Here is a 22,732-nt window from a genome sequence, read left to right as displayed (position 1 = left end):
AATCACTTTTGGGTCTTGTTTGAAGGGCGGCCTGGCACACGACTCACAACTGATGACGTTCGAACACTTTCGGAACAAGTGCTTCACTGACGAGTTTTGTTCGAACCACAACGCTGTAAACAGCCCGTCCTCCAAACAAAGTCCAAAAGTGATTCCATGCACCCGCCAAACCCCCTGTTTATGAATGAAAAGCGGTTTACACACGACTCACAACTGCTGACGTTCGAACATATCCGGAACAAGTGCTTCACTGACGACTTTTGTTCGAACCACAACGCTGTAAATGCTTCACCCACGTACTACAAATACAAATAATCGCCAACAGAACCTAAACACCTAACCTATGCCTATATATGCACAATATGCTAATATATTATAATATTAATCTATATTTGAGAAAATTATTGGTTTGAATGTATACCATTTAACAATTTGTGTATGCGTCTATGGGGTCGAGCGCTGGATGGAATGGACTTGAGTGAAGGACGGGTTGCTCAATGACTCGCACTCCTACTTCAGTCATGGGGATGGAACATAAACAAAGGAATATTTGCCAAAAGATTTATTAAGCAGAAAAGTTAAGTTTTGCGCGCTGGTCGCCTAATGTCCGCAGCGCGGTGAAGATAACCTAAATGACTAATATGAAGCTGAAGGAAAGACCGCAGAGCACACAGCACCACCCAGGTGTCCGCTGCTGTTGTTGAGGTGAGGGGCTGCTGTTGTTAAGGTGAGGGGCTGCTGTTGTTGAGGTGAGGGGCTGCAGTTGTTAAGGTGAGGGGCTGCTGTTGTTGAGGTGAGGGGCTGCTGTTGTTAAGGTGAGGGGCTGCTGTTGTTGAGGTGAGGGGCTGCTGTTGTTAAGGTGAGGGGCTGCTGTTGTTGCTGTGGTGGTTGACGCAACGGACGCGTTCTCTTGCTTCAGGCCAGGCGGTGACCGTTGTTGCTGTGGTGGTTGACGCAACGGACGCGTTCTCTTGCTTCAGGCCAGGCGGTGACCGTTGTTGCTGTGGTGGTTGACGCAACGGACGCGTTCCCTTGCTTCAGGCCAGGCGGTGACCGTTGTTGCTGTGGTGGTTGACGCAACGGACGCGTTCTCTTGCTTCAGGCCAGGCGGTGACCGTTGTTGCTGTGGTGGTTGACGCAACGGACGCGTTCCCTTGCTTCAGGCCAGACTGTGACCGTTGTTGCTGTGGTGGTTGACGCAACGGACGCGTTCTCTTGCTTCAGGCCAGGCGGTGACCGTTGTTGCTGTGGTGGTTGACGCAACGGACGCGTTCTCTTGCTTCAGGCCAGACTGTGACCGTTGCTACTGCCTCATACTCTGCCTCATCATTCTAAGGTTAAGTTAACCTTAGTTACAGAACAAGACACGTGGACACCTAGGTTATGAAAGTGCAGTTGTAGTAACACTGTTAGCAGTGGGTGTGCTAGCGTGGGTGTGCTAGCGTGAGTGTGCTAGCGTGGGTGAGTGCAACTAAGTTCTCGGGTAAGTTTTCCAGTAGATTTATAACAAAAGTTTGTATTGAGAGGTCTCCGTGACTCGTGACGTTCAGCGAGGGTTCCTATTGGTTGACGCACCAGCTGAACTTCTCAAGCTGTTGGGGAAAGGGAAAAGGATTAACGTTAGTTATATATTGTGGTCAAATATAGAGAGTCGTGTGGCACAGCGCAGCCTGATGACACCAGGAAGTATAGAGTCGTGTGGCACAGCGCAGCCTGATGACACCAGGAAGTATAGAGAGTCGTGTGGCACAGCGCAGCCTGATGACACCAGGAAGTATAGAGTCGTGTGGCACAGCGCAGCCTGATGACACCAGGAAGGTCCAGAGTCCAGTTGGACAGAAGGGTTTGGACTATTTCCTTTCACTAGATGTCTGGGGCCTATTCACCTAGTGGTAAATAGGTAGCCTGTAGAGGCTCCCTATTTACCGCTACTAATGCAACTTTACCTAAGCCACCTGTGGAGTACTGCGTCCTGAGAAAGGTCAGGAGCAGTTGACTTAGAGAACCTTCCATAATGCTAGCAGGCTTCCTGTCCCCGACCGTGGAGACATAATAAGGTGTTACGTTTAATCGAGTAGTTTAATTTGAAGAAGGATTAGTTGTTGGGTACAGCCCGTTCAATGTTCAAGTTCAAGTATGTTTATTGAGATAAGCAATAAATACATCTCAAAGGGATAGAGTAGCTTAGGCTATTTCTACCCCCCCGGTACAGCCCGTGGCGGGGTGACCACACACCTCACCACTCACCATCTGGTTCTCCGTCAGGAGGCAGCGAACCATGGGCACCAACTGGTCTTGAAGGAAATTGGTTTTCTTGAGGAATGTCTCCAGTTCTTCGTAGTATTCATAAGCCTCCTCGCTGTTCTCCTCGCTCTCACCGCTCTCACTGCTCAGCGAGACTGTCAGGATAACAAACAAATTATTAGTGATAATCTAACATTATGTTATGTTTCCTTACGTAGTTTATACATGAGAGATGCAGGTATTAAGTGAGAGTTTTTCATTAACAATGTTGATAGAAATATGTGATATATTGTGATGAGTCACCAGTGATGCTTTCCAAGGAAGGAAAGAGTGAATCTCGGATACAAAATTTATGCTCAAAAGAAGATGGTGTTAAGTTATTTACTGTCTTCTGGGGATGGAGGGGGAGTGAAGCTGTAGGCCAGCTGCCTGGCGCAGGTGGTGATGTTGGCCAACATCTGTTGCTTCCACACGGAACAGTCTGAGGGCTTCACCGGACTCTGGTCCTTCAGGCACTCGGCCACACGGGCGACGCAGCGGCCCTTGCCTTGCTGCTCACACAGCTCTTGTGCTGGGGGGGGGGGGGGGAGACACACCTGGTTACAGGCTCTGCTTTATACACCTGGCAAGCAACTGTCCATCATCGCTACCACTACCAGGACAACCAGCACCACAACCACCACACACCACCACCACACACCACCACCACCACACACGTATGCACACACAATCAGTACACCAGTTGATTGACAGTTGAGAGGCGGGACCAAAGAGCCAGAGCTCAACCCCCGCAAGCATACCTAGGCGAGTACATACACACACACACGCACACACACGCTTGCAGCTACACCTGGCAGCTACACCTGGCAGCTACACCTGGCAGCTACACCTGGCAGCTACACTTGGCAACTACACTTGGCAGCTACACCTGGCAGCTACACAACAGCTACACTTGGCAGCTACACCTGGCAGCTACACAACAGCTACACTTGGCAGCTACACAACAGCTACACTTGGCAGCTACACAACAGCTACACTTGGCAGCTACACTTGGCAGCTACACAACAGCTACACTTGGCAGCTACACAACAGCTACACTTGGCAGCTACACAACAGCTACACTTGGCAGCTACACAACAGCTACACTTGGCAGCTACACTTGGCAGCTACACTTGGCAGCTACACAACAGCTACACTTGGCAGCTACACAACAGCTACACTTGGCAGCTACACTTGGCAGCTACACAACAGCTACACTTGGCAGCTACACAACAGCTACACTTGGCAGCTACATAACAGCTCCACTTGGCAGCTACACAACAGCTACACTTGGCAGCTACACAACAGCTCCACTTGGCAGCTACACAACAGCTACACTTGGCAGCTACACAATAGCTACACTTGGCAGCTACACAACAGCTACACTTGGCAGCTACATAACAGCTACACTTGGCAGCTACACAACAGCTACACTTGGCAGCTACATAACAGCTACACTTGGCAGCTACACAACAGCTACACTTGGCAGCTACACAACAGCTACACTTGGCAGCTACACAACAGCTACACCTGGCAGCTACATAACAGCTACACTTGGCAGCTACACAACAGCTACACTTGGCAGCTACACAACAGTTACACTTGGCAGCTACATAACAGCTACACTTGGCAGCTACACAACAGCTACACTTGGCAGCTACATAACAGCTACACTTGGCAGCTACACAACAGCTACACTTGGCAGCTACACAACAGCTACACAACAGCTACACCTGGCAGCTACATAACAGCTACACTTGGCAGCTACACAACAGCTACACTTGGCAGCTACACAACAGCTACACTTGGCAGCTACATAACAGCTACACTTGGCAGCTACACTTGGCAGCTACATAACAGCTACACTTGGCAGCTACATAACAGCTACACTTGGCAGCTACATAACAGCTACACTTGGCAGCTACATAACAGCTACACTTGGCAGCTACACAACAGCTACACTTGGCAGCTACACAACAGCTACACTTGGCAGCTACACAACAGCTACACTTGGCAGCTACACAACAGCTACACTTGGCAGCTACACAACAGCTACACTTGGCAGCTACACAACAGCTACACTTGGCAGCTACACAACAGCTACACTTGGCAGCTACACAACAGCTACACTTAGCAGCTACACAACAGCTACACTTGGCAGCTACATAACAGCTACACCTGGCAGCTACATAACAGCTACACAACAGCTACACCTGGCAGCTACACAACAGCTACACTTGGCAGCTACATAACAGCTACACTTGGCAGCTACACAACAGCTACACTTGGCAGCTACATAACAGCTACACTTGGCAGCTACATAACAGCTACACTTGGCAGCTACACAACAGCTACACTTGGCAGCTACACAACAGCTACACTTGGCAGCTACATAACAGCTACACTTGGCAGCTACATAACAGTTACACTTGGCAGCTACACAAAAGCTACACTTGGCAGCTACATAACAGCTACACTTGGCAGCTACACAACAGCTACACTTGGCAGCTACATAACAGCTACACTTGGCAGCTACACAACAGTTACACCTGGCAGCTACACAACAGCTACACTTGGCAGCTACACAACAGTTACACTTGGCAGCTACACAACAGCTACACTTGGCAGCTACATAACAGCTACACAACAGCTACACTTGGCAGCTACACAACAGTTACACAACAGCTACACTTGGCAGCTACATAACAGCTACACAACAGCTACACTTGGCAGCTACATAACAGCTACACAACAGCTACACTTGGCAGCTACATAACAGTTACACTTGGCAGCTACACAAAAGCTACACTTGGCAGCTACATAACAGCTACACTTGGCAGCTACACAACAGCTACACTTGGCAGCTACATAACAGCTACACAACAGCTACACTTGGCAGCTACACAACAGTTACACTTGGCAGCTACATAACAGTTACACTTGGCAGCTACACAAAAGCTACACTTGGCAGCTACATAACAGCTACACTTGGCAGCTACACAACAGCTACACTTGGCAGCTACATAACAGCTACACTTGGCAGCTACACAACAGTTACACTTGGCAGCTACACAACAGCTACACTTGGCAGCTACACAACAGCAACACTTGGCAGCTACATAACAGTTACACTTGGCAGCTACATAACAGCTACACTTGGCAGCTACATAACAGCTACACTTGGCAGCTACATAACAGTTACACTTGGCAGCTACATAACAGTTACACTTGGCAGCTACATAACAGCTACACTTGGTAGCTACATAACAGCTACACTTGGCAGCTACATAACAGCTACACTTGGCAGCTACATAACAGTTACACTTGGCAGCTACATAACAGTTACACTTGGCAGCTACATAACAGCTACACTTGGCAGCTACATAACAGCTACACTTGGCAGCTACACAACAGCTACACAACAGTTACACTTGGCAGCTACATAACAGCTACACTTGGCAGCTACACAACAGCTACACTTGGCAGCTACATAACAGCTACACTTGGCAGCTACATAACAGTTACACTTGGCAGCTACACTTGGCAGCTACACAACAGCTACACAACAGTTACACTTGGCAGCTACATAACAGCTACACTTGGCAGCTACACAACAGCTACACTTGGCAGCTACACAACAGTTACACTTGGCAGCTACATAACAGCTACACTTGGCAGCTACACAACAGCTACACTTGGCAGCTACATAACAGCTACACTTGGCAGCTACATAACAGTTACACTTGGCAGCTACACTTGGCAGCTACACAACAGCTACACAACAGTTACACTTGGCAGCTACATAACAGCTACACTTGGCAGCTACACAACAGTTACACTTGGCAGCTACATAACAGTTACACTTGGCAGCTACACAACAGCTACACTTGGCAGCTACATAACAGCTACACTTGGCAGCTACATAACAGTTACACTTGGCAGCTACACTTGGCAGCTACACAACAGCTACACTTGGAAGCTACATAACAGCTACACAACAGTTACACTTGGCAGCTACACAACAGCTACACTTGGCAGCTACATAACAGTTACACTTGGCAGCTACATAACAGCTACACTTGGCAGCTACATAACAGTTACACTTGGCAGCTACACAACAGCTACACTTGGCAGCTACACAACAGCTACACAACAACTACACTTGGCAGCTACACAACAGCTACACAACAGCTACACAACAGCTACACTTGGCAGCTACACAACAGCTACACTTGGCAGCTACACAACAGCTACACTTGGCAGCTACATAACAGCTACACTTGGCAGCTACACAACAGCTACACAACAGCTACACTTGGCAGCTACACAACAGCTACACTTGGCAGCTACACAACAGCTACACTTGGCAGCTACATAACAGCTACACTTGGCAGCTACACAACAGCTACACAACAGCTACACTTGGCAGCTACACAACAGCTACACAACAGCTACACTTGGCAGCTACACAACAGCTACACTTGGCAGCTACACAACAGCTACACTTGGCAGCTACATAACAGCTACACTTGGCAGCTACACAACAGCTACACAACAGCTACACTTGGCAGCTACACAACAGCTACACAACAGCTACACTTGGCAGCTACACAACAGCTACACTTGGCAGCTACATAACAGCTACACTTGGCAGCTACACAACAGCTACACAACAGCTACACTTGGCAGCTACACAACAGCTACACAACAGCTACACTTGGCAGCTACACAACAGCTACACAACAGCTACACTTGGCAGCTACACAACAGCTACACTTGGCAGCTACACAACAGCTACACAACAGCTACACTTGGCAGCTACACAACAGCTACACAACAGCTACACAACAGCTACACTTGGCAGCTACACAACAGCTACACAACAGCTACACAACAGCTACACTTGGCAGCTACACAACAGCTACACTTGGCAGCTACACAACAGCTACACAACAGCTACACTTGGCAGCTACACAACAGCTACACTTGGCAGCTACACAACAGCTACACTTGGCAGCTACACAACAGCTACACTTGGCAGCTACACAACAGCTACACAACAGCTACACAACAGCTACACTTGGCAGCTACACAACAGCTACACAACAGCTACACTTGGCAGCTACACAACAGCTACACAACAGCTACACTTGGCAGCTACACAACAGCTACACAACAGCTACACTTGGCAGCTACACAACAGCTACACTTGGCAGCTACACAACAGCTACACTTGGCAGCTACACAACAGCTACACAACAGCTACACTTGGCAGCTACACAACAGCTACACAACAGCTACACAACAGCTACACTTGGCAGCTACACAACAGCTACACAACAGCTACACTTGGCAGCTACACAACAGCTACACTTGGCAGCTACACAACAGCTACACAACAGCTACACTTGGCAGCTACACAACAGCTACACAACAGCTACACAACAGCTACACTTGGCAGCTACACAACAGCTACACAACAGCTACACTTGGCAGCTACACAACAGCTACACTTGGCAGCTACACAACAGCTACACTTGGCAGCTACACAACAGCTACACTTGGCAGCTACACAACAGCTACACAACAGCTACACTTGGCAGCTACACAACAGCTACACAACAGCTACACTTGGCAGCTACACAACAGCTACACAACAGCTACACTTGGCAGCTACACAACAGCTACACAACAGCTACACTTGGCAGCTACACAACAGCTACACAACAGCTACACTTGGCAGCTACACAACAGCTACACTTGGCAGCTACACAACAGCTACACAACAGCTACACTTGGCAGCTACACAACAGCTACACTTGGCAGCTACACAACAGCTACACAACAGCTACACTTGGCAGCTACACAACAGCTACACTTGGCAGCTACACAACAGTTACACAACAGCTACACAACAGCTACACTTGGCAGCTACACAACAGCTACACTTGGCAGCTACACAACAGCTACACAACAGCTACACTTGGCAGCTACACAACAGCTACACTTGGCAGCTACACAACAGCTACACAACAGCTACACTTGGCAGCTACACAACAGCTACACTTGGCAGCTACACAACAGTTACACAACAGCTACACAACAGCTACACAACAGCTACACAACAGCTACACTTGGCAGCTACACAACAGTTACACAACAGCTACACAACAGCTACACAACAGCTACACAACAGCTACACTTGGCAGCTACACAACAGCTACACTTGGCAGCTACACAACAGCTACACAACAGCTACACTTGGCAGCTACACAACAGCTACACTTGGCAGCTACACAACAGCTACACAACAGCTACACAACAGCTACACTTGGCAGCTACACAACAGCTACACAACAGCTACACAACAGCTACACTTGGCAGCTACACAACAGCTACACAACAGCTACACTTGGCAGCTACACAACAGCTACACTTGGCAGCTACATAACAGCTACACTTGGCAGCTACACAACAGCTACACAACAGCTACACAACAGCTACACTTGGCAGCTACACAACAGCTACACAACAGCTACACTTGGCAGCTACACAACAGCTACACTTGGCAGCTACATAACAGCTACACTTGGCAGCTACACAACAGCTACACAACAGCTACACTTGGCAGCTACACAACAGCTACACTTGGCAGCTACACAACAGCTACACAACAGCTACACAACAGCTACACAACAGCTACACTTGGCAGCTACACAACAGCTACACTTGGCAGCTACACAACAGCTACACAACAGCTACACAACAGCTACACAACAGCTACACAACAGCTACACTTGGCAGCTACACAACAGCTACACTTGGCAGCTACACAACAGCTACACAACAGCTACACAACAGCTACACAACAGCTACACAACAGCTACACAACAGCTACACAACAACTACACTTGGCAGCTACACAACAGCTACACTTGGCAGCTACACAACAGCTACACAACAGCTACACTTAGCAGCTACACAACAGCTACACAACAGCTACACAACAGCTACACTTGGCAGCTACACAACAGCTACACAACAGCTACACTTGGCAGCTACACAACAGCTACACAACAGCTACACAACAGCTACACAACAGCTACACAACAGCTACACAACAGCTACACAACAGCTACACAACAGCTACACTTGGCAGCTACACAACAGCCCACCGGGAGGCCTTTATTTATTTATTAATATATTTATGTATTTATTTACTTATATACAAGAAGGTACATTGGGTTTGTGAGAATACATAGCATAGTGTTTACATTCTTGTAAAGCCACTAGTACGCGCAGCGTTTCGGGCAGGTCCTTAATCTAACAGATAATTTTAAGTAGGTAAATTCTAGCAGAATTAGTAAAATGATAACAGATACATTGCAAGAAAAAAATGAGATGAGAGAGATGAGAATACTGTAGTATTGCCATTAACTGTTTAATCTTAGTCCAGGAGGCTCACGGAGACTGTTATGGAGAAGTCACGTCAAAACTGGTAGTAAATAGAGAACATGGCGATGAATAATATCAATATTAGGAGAGGGAGAGCTGGAAAGACAAGTTCACCATAAGAGAGAACCAGACGCCAGTGTGGGACGAGAGAGAACGTCCCGGGAGCGGCTTCGGGCACACTCAAACAAACTGTGGGATGTGACATAGATATTTAGGAGAAAATTTGGCCAGTGTCTAGAAGGGAGAAGAAATAGCAAAAAAGCATGGATGAAAACATCAGAGCATGGATGAAAACAACAGAGCATGGATGGAAACAACAGAGCATGGATGGAAACAACAGAGCATGGATGAAAACAACAGAGCATGGATGGAAACAACAGAGCATGGATGGAAACAACAGAGCATGGATGGAAACAACAGAGCATGGATGAAAACAACAGAGCATGGATGAAAACAACAGAGCATGGATGAAAACAACAGAGCATGGATGAAAACAACAGAGCATGGATGGAAACAACAGAGCATGGATGAAAACAACAGAGCATGGATGGAAACAACAGAGCATGGATGGAAACAACAGAGCATGGATGAAAACAACAGAGCATGGATGGAAACAACAGAGCATGGATGAAAACAACAGAGCATGGATGAAAACAACAGAGCATGGATGGAAACAACAGAGCATGGATGAAAACAACAGAGCATGGATGAAAACAACAGAGCATGGATGGAAACAACAGAGCATGGATGGAAACAACAGAGCATGGATGGAAACAACAGAGCATGGATGGAAACAACAGAGCATGGATGGAAACAACAGAGCATGGATGAAAACAACAGAGCATGGATGAAAACAACAGAGCATGGATGGAAACAACAGAGCATGGATGAAAACAACAGAGCATGGATGAAAACAACAGAGCATGGATGGAAACAACAGAGCATGGATGGAAACAACAGAGCATGGATGGAAACAACAGAGCATGGATGAAAACAACAGACCATGGATGAAAACAACAGAGCATGGATGGAAACAACAGAGCATGGATGGAAACAACAGAGCATGGATGAAAACAACAGAGCATGGATGGAAACAACAGAGCATGGATGAAAACAACAGAGCATGGATGAAAACAACAGAGCATGGATGGAAACAACAGAGCATGGATGAAAACAACAGAGCATGGATGGAAACAACAGAGCATGGATGAAAACAACAGAGCATGGATGAAAACAACAGAGCATGGATGAAAACAACAGAGCATGGATGGAAACAACAGAGCATGGATGAAAACAACAGAGCATGGATGGAAACAACAGAGCATGGATGAAAACAACAGAGCATGGATGAAAACAACAGAGCATGGATGAAAACAACAGAGCATGGATGAAAACAACAGAGCATGGATGAAAACAACAGAGCATGGATGGAAACAACAGAACAAAACTGAGAACATAATCAAGTGTTGAAAACAAAAGAACTAATGCATAGAAATTAGGAGAGCGACGCAGAGGTTGGCTGAGAATGACATATCAATGAAACCCATGAACATAGGCTGGTCCAGTTAAACCTAAATTAAATGTTTTAAGACATATCGCAATTATAAACACCCCTGAGAGAGAACTGTCAACATCAGAGGCCCGAGACTGTTCAACACGCTTCCACTACACATAAGGGACATAACTGGCCGACCCCTCACAGTGTTCAAGAGAGAACTATCAACATCAGAGACCCGAGACTGTTCAACACGCTTCCACTACACATAAGGGACATAACTGGCCGACCCCTCACAGTGTTCAAGAGAGAACTATCAACATCAGAGGCCCGAGACTGTTCAACACGCTTCCACTACACATAAGGGACATAACTGGCCGACCCCTCACAGTGTTCAAGAGAGAACTATCAACATCAGAGACCCGAGACTGTTCAACACGCTTCCACTACACATAAGGGACATAACTGGCCGACCCCTCACAGTGTTCAAGAGAGAACTATCAACATCAGAGGCCCGAGACTGTTCAACACGCTTCCACTACACATAAGGGACATAACTGGCCGACCCCTCACAGTGTTCAAGAGAGAACTATCAACATCAGAGACCCGAGACTGTTCAACACGCTTCCACTACACATAAGGGACATAACTCGCCGACCCCTCACAGTGTTCAAGAGAGAACTATCAACATCAGAGGCCCGAGACTGTTCAACACGCTTCCACTACACATAAGGGACATAACTGGCCGACCCCTCACAGTGTTCAAGAGAGAACTATCAACATCAGAGACCCGAGACTGTTCAACACGCTTCCACTACACATAAGGGACATAACTGGCCGACCCCTCACAGTGTTCAAGAGAGAACTATCAACATCAGAGGCCCGAGACTGTTCAACACGCTTCCACTACACATAAGGGACATAACTGGCCGACCCCTCACAGTGTTCAAGAGAGAACTATCAACATCAGAGGCCCGAGACTGTTCAACACGCTTCCACTACACATAAGGGACATAACTGGCCGACCCCTCACAGTGTTCAAGAGAGAACTGTCAACATCAGAGACCCGAGACTGTTCAACACGCTTCCACTACACATAAGGGACATAACTGGCCGACCCCTCACAGTGTTCAAGAGAGAACTGTCAACATCAGAGACCCGAGACTGTTCAACACGCTTCCACTACACATAAGGGACATAACTGGCCGACCCCTCACAGTGTTCAAGAGAGAACTATCAACATCAGAGGCCCGAGACTGTTCAACACGCTTCCACTACACATAAGGGGCATAACTGGCCGACCCCTCACAGTGTTCAAGAGAGAACTGTCAACATCAGAGGCCCGAGACTGTTCAACACGCTTCCACTACACATAAGGGGCATAACTGGCCGACCCCTCACACTGTTCAAGAGAGAACTATCAACATCAGAGGCCCGAGACTGTTCAACACGCTTCCACTACACATAAGGGACATAACTGGCCGACCCCTCACACTGTTCAAGAGAGAACTATCAACATCAGAGGCCCGAGACTGTTCAACACGCTTCCACTACACATAAGGGGCATAACTGGCCGACCCCTCACACTGTTCAAGAGAGAACTATCAACATCAGAGGCCCGAGACTGTTCAACACGCTTCCACTACACATAAGGGACATAACTGGCCGACCCCTCACAGTGTTCAAGAGAGAACTGTCAACATCAGAGACCCGAGACTGTTCAACACGCTTCCACTACACATAAGGGGCATAACTGGCCGACCCCTCACAGTGTTCAAGAGAGAACTGTCAACATCAGAGACCCGAGACTGTTCAACACGCTTCCACTACACATAAGGGGCATAACTGGCCGACCCCTCACAGTGTTCAAGAGAGAACTATCAACATCAGAGGCCCGAGACTGTTCAACAAGCTTCCACTACACATAAGGGACATAACTGGCCGACCCCTCACAGTGTTCAAGAGAGAACTATCAACATCAGAGGCCCGAGACTGTTCAACAAGCTTCCACTACACATAAGGGACATAACTGGCCGACCCCTCACAGTGTTCAAAAGAGAACTATCAACATCAGAGGCCCGAGACTGTTCAACACGCTTCCACTACACCTAAGGGACATAACTCGCCGACCCCTCACAGTGTTCAAGAGAGAACTATCAACATCAGAGGCCCGAGACTGTTCAACACGCTTCCACTACACATAAGGGACATAACTGGCCGACCCCTTACAGTGTTCAAGAGAGAACTGGATAAGCACCTCCAAACGATACCTGATCAACCAGGCTGTGACTCATACGTCATTCTGCGAGCAGCCGCGTCCAACAGTCTGGTTGATTTGACGACCAACAAGGAGGCCTGGCCAGAGACCGGGTCGCGGGGACCTTGACCCCCGGAATCAACGCAAGGTAATGTCTAGATAAATTTCATGGGGTCTAGTGTGAAATGTAGCTTGTGGGTTCCGTGGAATTTAACACCGGAAGTCCGTTCTCTCAGGACAGTACTCTGAGCAACCCGTCCTCTTAAAAATAACATCGCTCCTGGCTCGTATGCGCGCTATGGCCAAAAGTGGACGTAATTTGAAATGAAATTGGCTCACGAAAGTAACGTACTGTCCCGTTTTCTGTTTGAGTCGTCCGGCTTACTCGGAAAGGTTAGGAGAGGTAACTTTCAATTAACGTTTTTCATAACGTTTTGAAACTTTATGAGAATTTCCTGTCCACCCAGCCTATCAGAGGACCCTTAACTAACTGTTGTTGAAAAAAAATCTCAAATTTATTTTAATTTTTTTCATTTTCAAATTACGTCCACTTTCGGCCATACGAGCAAACGGCCAAAGGCGACGTTATTTTTCAGAGGACAGGTTGATACATCTTGATGGGGGTGGGGAGTGGACCTAGGGAGGGGGTCAAAGGGGAGATGAGGGAGGCAGAAGGAAACGGTTGAGTGGGAGGGACCTGAAGGGAAGGGCGCGGAAGAACTAGGGGAAGGACTGAAGCAGGACCAATGGGATGGGGAGGAAAAGGTCAAGGGGGGAGGGAGAGGAAGAGATGGGAAAAGCTTGAGTGTTGGAGGTTTGATAGGTAGAGTGTGGAGGGGGAGGGAGATGGGGTTAAGGTGGAAGAGCAGTGAGAGGAGGGAGAGGGAAGGAGGTTGGAAGAGACAAGAAAGGAGGGTATATTGAGGAAAATATCAGGAGAGAGGGGGAAGAAGAGAGATAACAGAGGTGGGGATTACAGCAGGGCCTGAGGGAAATCCAACATGGGGGGGTAGTGGGGCGGGGGGGGTAGAGGGGCCGGGGGGGGGTAGTGGGGCGGGGGGTAGAGGGGCCGGGGGGGGGAGAGAACTGGAAGGGAGAACAACAACTAACATGACGGAAGTCATTGTTCAAAAATGCAACAGAACTGTTGACCGCATTCCTGGCGGAGGCGGACGGGACAAATGTTCCTATATCCTGCTTGAAGACGTAGGTGGTCCTGCCCGAAACGCTTTGCGTAATAGTGGCTTTAGGCATTGTATGTACTAGCTCTATCTATAAAGCCAACAAACTTTGTAAAATCTCTATGTATGTTCCTTACCTAAATAAAAATTATTATTATTATTATTATTATTATTAAGAAGCACCTCAAGGCAGCAGGGGACCCACAACGCCTGGGAAAGTTACAGAGGACTAGGATGTATGCAAATAAAGAGACACTGAACACAGCCACAAGTTATTACACCAGAGTCAGGAGGGAAGCGGAGAGGCAATTTGAACACGATTCTGTAGCAAATGCTAAGGGCCAGCCAAAATTGTTTTCTTTCCACATGAGGAGGAGAAGAGCAAGAGTAAGAGACCATGCGATCAGTTTGTGATCAGTGTGAAGAGGAAAGGTGGAATTTTCAAGGAAAACGACAAAGAGGTGTGTGAGGAACTCAACAATAGATTCCAAGAGGTTTTTACACAAGAAGCAGCGTAGACACCAAGATTCTTGAGATGAAGAGATAGAAGCCACACTGGATGACGTAGTTGTTGCTGTAGATGAGGTTAAAGAACACAACGAGGAATTAAATGTAACCTAATCAGCAAGATCAAAACCGGAAAGAAGGCTACAGAAGAACTTTGTCATCCGCTAAGTAAAGTTTTAATCTTTACTCTGAAGACTGGGGACCTCCCAGAACTCTGGAAGTGGTAAACATAGTCATAATATGTCGAGCGTTCCCAACGTCACTAAAGTGATGAACTACATTGACCAAATCATAGATAAGGACACACAAATAGAAAACGAGACAAATCATCAATTTTGAGAGTCGCTATGATTTTTATTATAATTTACTTTGACGTTGAGGATTGTTATATCAAAATAGTGTTATGCGAGAGTACGGGAGGACACCACACACGCACACACACACACACACACACACACACACACACACACACACACACACACACACACACACACACACACACACACACACACACACACACACACCACCACACACAACACACACACACAACACACACACACCACCACACACTACCACACACAACACACACACACACACACACACACACAACACACACAACACACACCCACCACCACCACACACTCATCACCGAAGACCTTTGACTTAACTTACCCAGGGTGATCATGACTTGGGAGCTGGTCTCCGGACGCGACTGGCCTAGAGGAGCACCAGTCTGGGGGGCGGCGTCAACAAGGACCAGCACCGCCGCCGTCACCACCACCACACACGTCACCACTCTCATCATCATCATGGTGCTACAGCAGACTCTGAGGAAGACGGAGGTCGTCACTGTCAGACAGGGAGAGGGTGAGATCACTGTGAGACAGAGTGAGAGAGAGAAAGAGAGAGAGGTCGTAGCTGTGAGACAAGGAGAGGGAGCTCTCTCTCTCTCTCTCTATGAACTATGTCGGAAAACCCGACACCATTTACTAATATTCAATACAATAGGCAGATAATATTGCTGCAAGGTTGTATAAATAAATTCACTCATAGAAGACGTGGCGCAGTGGAATTCTTCTCCCGTAGAAAACGAGATATCATTGCCACATAGCACTATTAATTCACCAGATATTCTGTTGGAAATTATTATTAGTACAGCAGTGTTTGGACTGTTAACATCATAAAAACATCTCACTTGAATTAACTTAATTATTAGTACCAAAATAGAGTATATATGACTTTTCTACCACTTATTGACGTACCTGGAGAACAAGGAATGTGTCAGAGGAGGAGGACCAGAAGTCAGCCATTATTATGACAACAGGTCACTGGAGCGAGTTCAGCTCCAATAATTCTCCCTTGGACAAAGTGTTATGGAGAGTAAATTAGTGCTTCTTCCATCATCAACACGCAGTCATCATCTAAACAAGGAAAGTGTCTTTCCGAAATCTTAGCTAGTCATTCCTGGCCAGTAATGTTAGGTAGATAGGATAATTACGGTTAGGACATGAGTCAGTGACCAACCCAGAGTGAGTATTATTCTCATCTCTATTTAAATTTGTAATATTTTCTCAGATATAGCTGTCATATATATAGGATTACTGCTATTATGTAAGTGGCCTTCGACAGCAACAATTGAAGAAGAATCATTAGTAACCTAGTAACCAGTGCATGAGTTGAGAGCCAGCCACACCCACAAGGTGGATATGTAACAAGAGAGCAGTACATAGTACATGAACATCATAACAGCATGAACAGGCCACGTGGAGGATGAACAACCCACAGGCGCCAGACAGGCGGCGGCAGACAATGTAAAAGTTACACCTCTGTACAAGTTAGCCATAGAGTCAGGTCAACGGTCATCGAATCACAAAGAGGTCAGAATTGATGCCTTCATGGTAATCTTCAGGGATTAACCCCTAAACAACAAATGCAAAACCCTCATGTTCAGCTGAGGAGCAGCAGATCAGGAGAGTTAGTACAGTGGGCGCAGCCCAGTAGGAAGGTGTGTGTGGACCCGGGGAAGGAACATCATCTCCCGGAAACGGTGGAACAACATACGAGTAAGTACGGCTCTCTTGTACTAAAGCACCTCATTCAGTACCCTTGGCCTCTAGTAGGGAATATAGTTAGGGAGTGTCTTATTTAATTATTTTTAATAAAGTCAGATATTAAGTGTTATTAAATGTGTATTAATGGTTCCTTGCCTAGTGATATTGGGCCTACCGTCCCCTTTGCCCTAGTGACCTAGTGCTCTTAATTATTCAGTACTCCTCCCCCCGTTCGTCTTCCGTGTTGAGGTGTTAGTATTGGTGTGTCCCGCCTTATTCTTGTGTACACTATAGTTCCCAAGTGGTCAGGATTATTCGAGTGTCAGGCCAGGATCCTTGTACCGTTCAATTGTCCCCTACACCTGTCCTGGTAGGTTATTCCATCTGCAAGACCTACGACTCTCACTCCGGTCCCCTGTCCGGTAACTCAGGGTGGTGGCAGCGTCACTCGGTAACTCATACGATAGGTTGTGACTACGATTACCTCTATCTTTCTGTCTCACTCTCCCTCACTAGTGTCTCACTCTCCCTCGCCCTCACTCGCTCTCGTTCTCCCTCCCTTGCTCTCGTTCTCGCTCTCTCCTCTCTCTCTGCCTCCCTCTTCCTCTCTCTCTCTCTCCTTCCTCTGTGTACTGGTTTACGTCTTCGTATGACGGCCCGAGTGTTAACATCTTATATGATCGGTATAGCATCTGTTATTACCATAGAAAGAGCGGAGATTGCACGGTTAGCTCAGTGGTAGTAGCGATCATATAAGATGTTAACACTCGGGCCGTCATACGACGGCCGATGTTCATCTTATTCCTATTTATTACCATAGTCTAGGACCCACCATAGTCTTGAACACCCTAGCACCATTAATTAATGGTGCAGACTCTATTTTGGGTGTAATTAATACCAGCTCGAGTTGAGTTGTGTATATATAATAATTTACTTATAATCATTGCACCTTTGAGTGATTAATTAGTGTCTATACCATCCTAGGGTGATAATTGAGGAGCTAACCTAAAGGTACTTCCAGTGACACTGGTTTATCAATCAAATCATTTATGTGTATGATTACATATAATGTGTATTAATTTTAAGTGCTAACCTCTGGAAGAGGTACGATTATAGCCTAGTGATTGCAAAATTTTACCCCTAGGCTACTTCGTCAGTACTTGTTCAGCATTATGAGCAACCCAAGTATAAGCCCCACAAGGCTTAACCAGTGTCCTAGGGATAATGTTGGCAATGAGAAAACTGTCATACATTTAGTACTACAATTGCTAGACTTTCCTCAACCTGATCAGACTGGTTTTTTTTTTTTTTAATCATTACAATCCTTCAGCATGGAGTTTGAGTCACTACTAAGAACATTCAGTCTTAAGGCTGACATAACCCCTGCAGAGTGGATGACCAAAGTAGTCCTTCAACGAAAATTGTCCAGTGATATACTAGATGAATTATACACACATCAACATAACACCTTCCTGACAGTACAGGACATCACTGAAGGTTTGCATCATAGACAAACGACGAGCAAATGAGGAAGTTAAAGCCTCTTGCGACCCTTCAGAAATAGAAAATTAATAGTCAAAGGGTAAAATAAATTCCTTAAATAAACATCAACCAATTACTTTCACACCAAGTTGGAAAAGATCTGGCAGTGAGGGCCAGATATGCAGCAGCTTATGCAGCAGCATCCTCCAAGCCTACTGTTACTAGTTCACCCAACCCGGTAACTTCCAAACGTGCAGTAGGCTGGGGGACATGTATGTTCTGCAAAAAAAAAACATTCAACATACCGTTGTGCTAATTATCCAGACAGAGACACTCGTATTAAGCGACTCCAGGAATTAGGGAAATGCGCAAGGTGTCTTAAGTCACACAACATAGACTATTGTGAGACCCAATTCTACACCTGCACCAGGTGTAGAAGAGGTAAGCACCATGCAGCACTGTGCAAACATACGAAATTAACGTATTCAAAACCCAAGATGGAAGATAGCATTCCCACCACAGTACAGTACTGCAAGGTGCGACACACAACCGGTGTCCAATCAGCAAAGTCCAAAAGTAATGCGTCTTTGCCTACTGCCTAAATTACCATCCTGAATAAGAGGGCCAAGGTCCATACCCGTGAGTTGTTTGACCAAGGGTCCCAGAGAACATATGTCACTAAAAGGTTGGCAGATGAACTACAATTAAGCCCTGTAACCCAGACGACAATCAACATCTCAGGGTTTCTAACAAATACAGGACCTCAAGTCTACCAGGTGGTACAACCATCAGTACGTTTAGGCAGGTACGTCTGTCAAGGACAAGCCATTGTGGTGGACAAAATTCCAGCTGACCTACAAGTACAAGATCTGGGAGCTACTGTAACACTGTAAAAGTGTTTGGTTTAGTTTAATACATACATAGAGTACACGAGTCACAGACAGGGATCTGAGAGGCGCCAGTTGTCTGCCTGAGATCTCACACCTCTAAGCGTTAATGACCCCAAGTGACCTGAGGTCAGATCATGCGAATTTCACCTTGCTTCTGATAATCTCTTAGTTGTAGTCTGGTAGCCTTCAAACATGCCGACGTTTAAGGAGTGGCTTGGTAGAGTGCCGGAGGCTATCTACTTGTGGGCGGAGTTAGCTACTAGATTCCCCAATATAAACTCGGAGAGCTATCAAGCATGGAGAATTAAATCAAGAGAACAGCAGACGAGCAGAGCAGAGGAGACGGCCCTAGCAGGGAGGCTGTCGGCCGGCAGGGCGGGAGTCTCTGTCAACTACAGACCCCCCCCCTCTCTATTCAACTTAGTCCTCGGTGAGTGAACATTAAGGTGACTTGTCGTGTTTTACAAGTGTTGTGTGATGATCAGGGGCAGTCAGTTGTAGTGCTCTCAGATTCTTGGAGGATGACTCACTTTGAATATTAATCGTTAACATTTTAATTGGATTGCTTAAGTTATGATACTTATCATGAAAAATATAATTGTTGAATTTATTATTTAAATGGTCTTTCACTGTGTTCCCTAGAGAGTTGAGTTGAGGTGAGAAAGCCTCGGTGGTTTCTAGATTCAAGATATTAATGAGTACATGTTTGGAGTTGATACATGGTACAGAGGGAACATACTAATAATGAACTCATGATAACATCCTTTGAGAATTTTGTGATACAGGCAAGTTCCATTCCTTGTCTTGTATGTAATGATCATGAATGGATGGTGGCAGCATTTCGTCTTCTACTATCTACTTTCGACTTCTACTATCTACTCTTCTCCTTCTACCTATCTACACCTCTCCCTCCACCCCTCTCTAAACTCTCACTTTCAACTAATGACCCTCCTCGCTCCTCCCACCTCCCTACCTCTCACCCCGAACCCTCACTAATTACTTCACTATTCATTTCTTTCCTTTCGCTTTCTCTTATACGTTTTGTGGCAATGATTTTGGATTCTAGAGTTCTCTCTAGAGTTTCGGGTAACTGATCCAGTTACGGCGCCTTGTAGTCTTAGCACCTAGGTAGTCAAATACCTAGGTTACAAGATGTTGAACGAGAGAGGCTGCCTTAGGAACTCTGGGAGTGCTCTAGAATAGTTAGCTAACTGGGGACGGGATAACGGACTAGAGAGAGCTGTTTCCCCCGGCCTCGTTAGTTAACTGGGGGGTGGAATAATGGACAAGATAGAGCTATTTTCCCCACCCCCCGTTACACTACAGCCAAATTCCTGAGAAATAGAGAAATAAAATTGGCAGATAAAATTAAGTCTGATCACCTCACCGACTTCGGTCTCCTTGTAGGTGCAGACTACTATCACTAATTACTACTACTACTACTGGTAGCCCTACTAAATATCAGGGCATAAATTCTGCAGGAGGCAAATTACTTTTTCAAATTATATCTCGAAAATATTTTGAGATGTACTTCCAAGAAAGAATCAAATACGTTGACCAGACCACACTCTAGAAATTGAAGGGACGACGACGTTTCGGTCCGTCCTGGACCATTCTCAAGTCGATTGAGAATTTCTAGTGTGTGGTCTGGTCAACATACTTCAGCCACGTTATTGTGACTCATCGAATCAAATTCACTCAGCAACTCTAGTATACCTAAATTGTTGCCATTTTTTGCTGACCCAATAATGTGATTTTCTCCACAAAATGACAAACCTTTAGAGGCCAGACGGCGAATTACAGAAACCACACATGTCAACACTTTATGGCAATATTGCTGCCCTGGACATGTCAACACTTTATGGCAATATTGCTGCCCTGGACATGTCAACACTTTATGGCAATATTGCTGCCCTGGACATGTCAACACTTTATGGCAATATTGCTGCCCTGGACATGTCAACACTTTATGGCAATATTGCTGCCCTGGACATGTCAACACTTTATGGCAATATTGCTGCCCTGGACATGTCAACACTTTATGGCAATATTGCTGCCCTGGGCGATGCTGCTCAAGTAATAAAGAAACTACACTACGAATGTATAGTAGTATAATACAATACTTATTATACTAGGCGCTAATCTATCCCTATCTTAGATATTGTATCTGTGCATGGGGTTCAACCACTGCACACTACCTCAAGCCCATCATCACTCAGCAAAAATCTGTTATCAGAACAATAACAAACTCTGTCTTCAGACAACACTCAGCCCCACTGTTTACGTCCCTTAACATGCTAAACATAACCTCACTCCACACATTCTCTTGTGCTATTTACATGTAGAAAACCTTGTTCCTTAATGCTAATGTTGATCTGAAACTTTTCCTTGATAGGTGTAATAGAACCCATGAGCACCACACCAGAAATAAATATATGTTTGATATCCCCAGAGTCGGACTAAACCTGTGCAAACACTCCATGGAAATGAAAGAGCCCAGTCTATGGAACTCACTCCCTGATGAACTAAAAAATTGTCCAGCCTTTGCCCTGTTCAAAAGTAAAACCAAAAAGCACCTAATTTCATTCCCATAGAGTCCTACCTTGTGCTTCAAACTCATACTGTATCTTGTACTACCCACTCTCCCATTGTTAGTTCTTAAGACATATATCTTTATTAGTGTAATCACCCCTGTCAACTTATATTGTACTTATTTCTTGATATAAAACCTTGCTATATATATCCAAGAGTTTTACATTCTTGTAAAGCCACTAGTACGCGTAGCGTTTCGGGCAGGTCCTTAACCCTAATTTCCCTGGAATACGACCCCGCCGAATCGTTTAACAACCAGGTACCCATTCACTGCTGGGTGAACAGAGGCTAGAGTTAAGGATTGGCGCCCGGTCAATCTTCCCCGGCCAGGATTCGAACCCAAGGCAAGGCGCTTGCGAAACGCCAGGCGAGTATCTTACCACTGCGCCACGGAGACTGCTGAGACTGCTGATATCTTACCTGATACAGAAAATAAAACCTGATAAAATCTTTTCATCTTACTTGACATGTGTGATTGAGAAACACCTGCCCGAGACGCTGTGCGTGTTACTGGCTTTACAAGAATGTACAAATACCAA

At 46.1% G+C, this 22,732-nt stretch overlaps 1 protein-coding gene across 1 annotated transcript in view; it reads right to left on the bottom strand.

The window, feature by feature from the left end:
• Positions 1-547: 547 nt before the first annotated feature.
• Positions 548-22,732, bottom strand: part of LOC123751278 (uncharacterized) — a 29,827-nt gene continuing 7,642 nt past the window's right edge. Inside the window, exons 2-5 of the mRNA XM_045733374.2 lie at positions 15,851-16,005; positions 2,630-2,815; positions 2,248-2,399; positions 548-1,592 (exon numbers count right to left, since the gene is read on the bottom strand). Of these exons, the coding sequence (XP_045589330.2) occupies positions 1,560-1,592; positions 2,248-2,399; positions 2,630-2,815; positions 15,851-15,989 (510 nt within the window). The 5' untranslated portion in view covers positions 15,990-16,005 and the 3' untranslated portion in view covers positions 548-1,559. The remainder of the gene's footprint in view (positions 1,593-2,247; positions 2,400-2,629; positions 2,816-15,850; positions 16,006-22,732) is intronic.

Source organism: Procambarus clarkii, chromosome 18 (genome assembly GCF_040958095.1).
Source record: "Procambarus clarkii isolate CNS0578487 chromosome 18, FALCON_Pclarkii_2.0, whole genome shotgun sequence".
Classification (NCBI taxonomy): Eukaryota; Metazoa; Arthropoda; class Malacostraca; order Decapoda; family Cambaridae; genus Procambarus; species Procambarus clarkii.
This window is presented reverse-complemented; position numbering and strand designations above follow the sequence as displayed.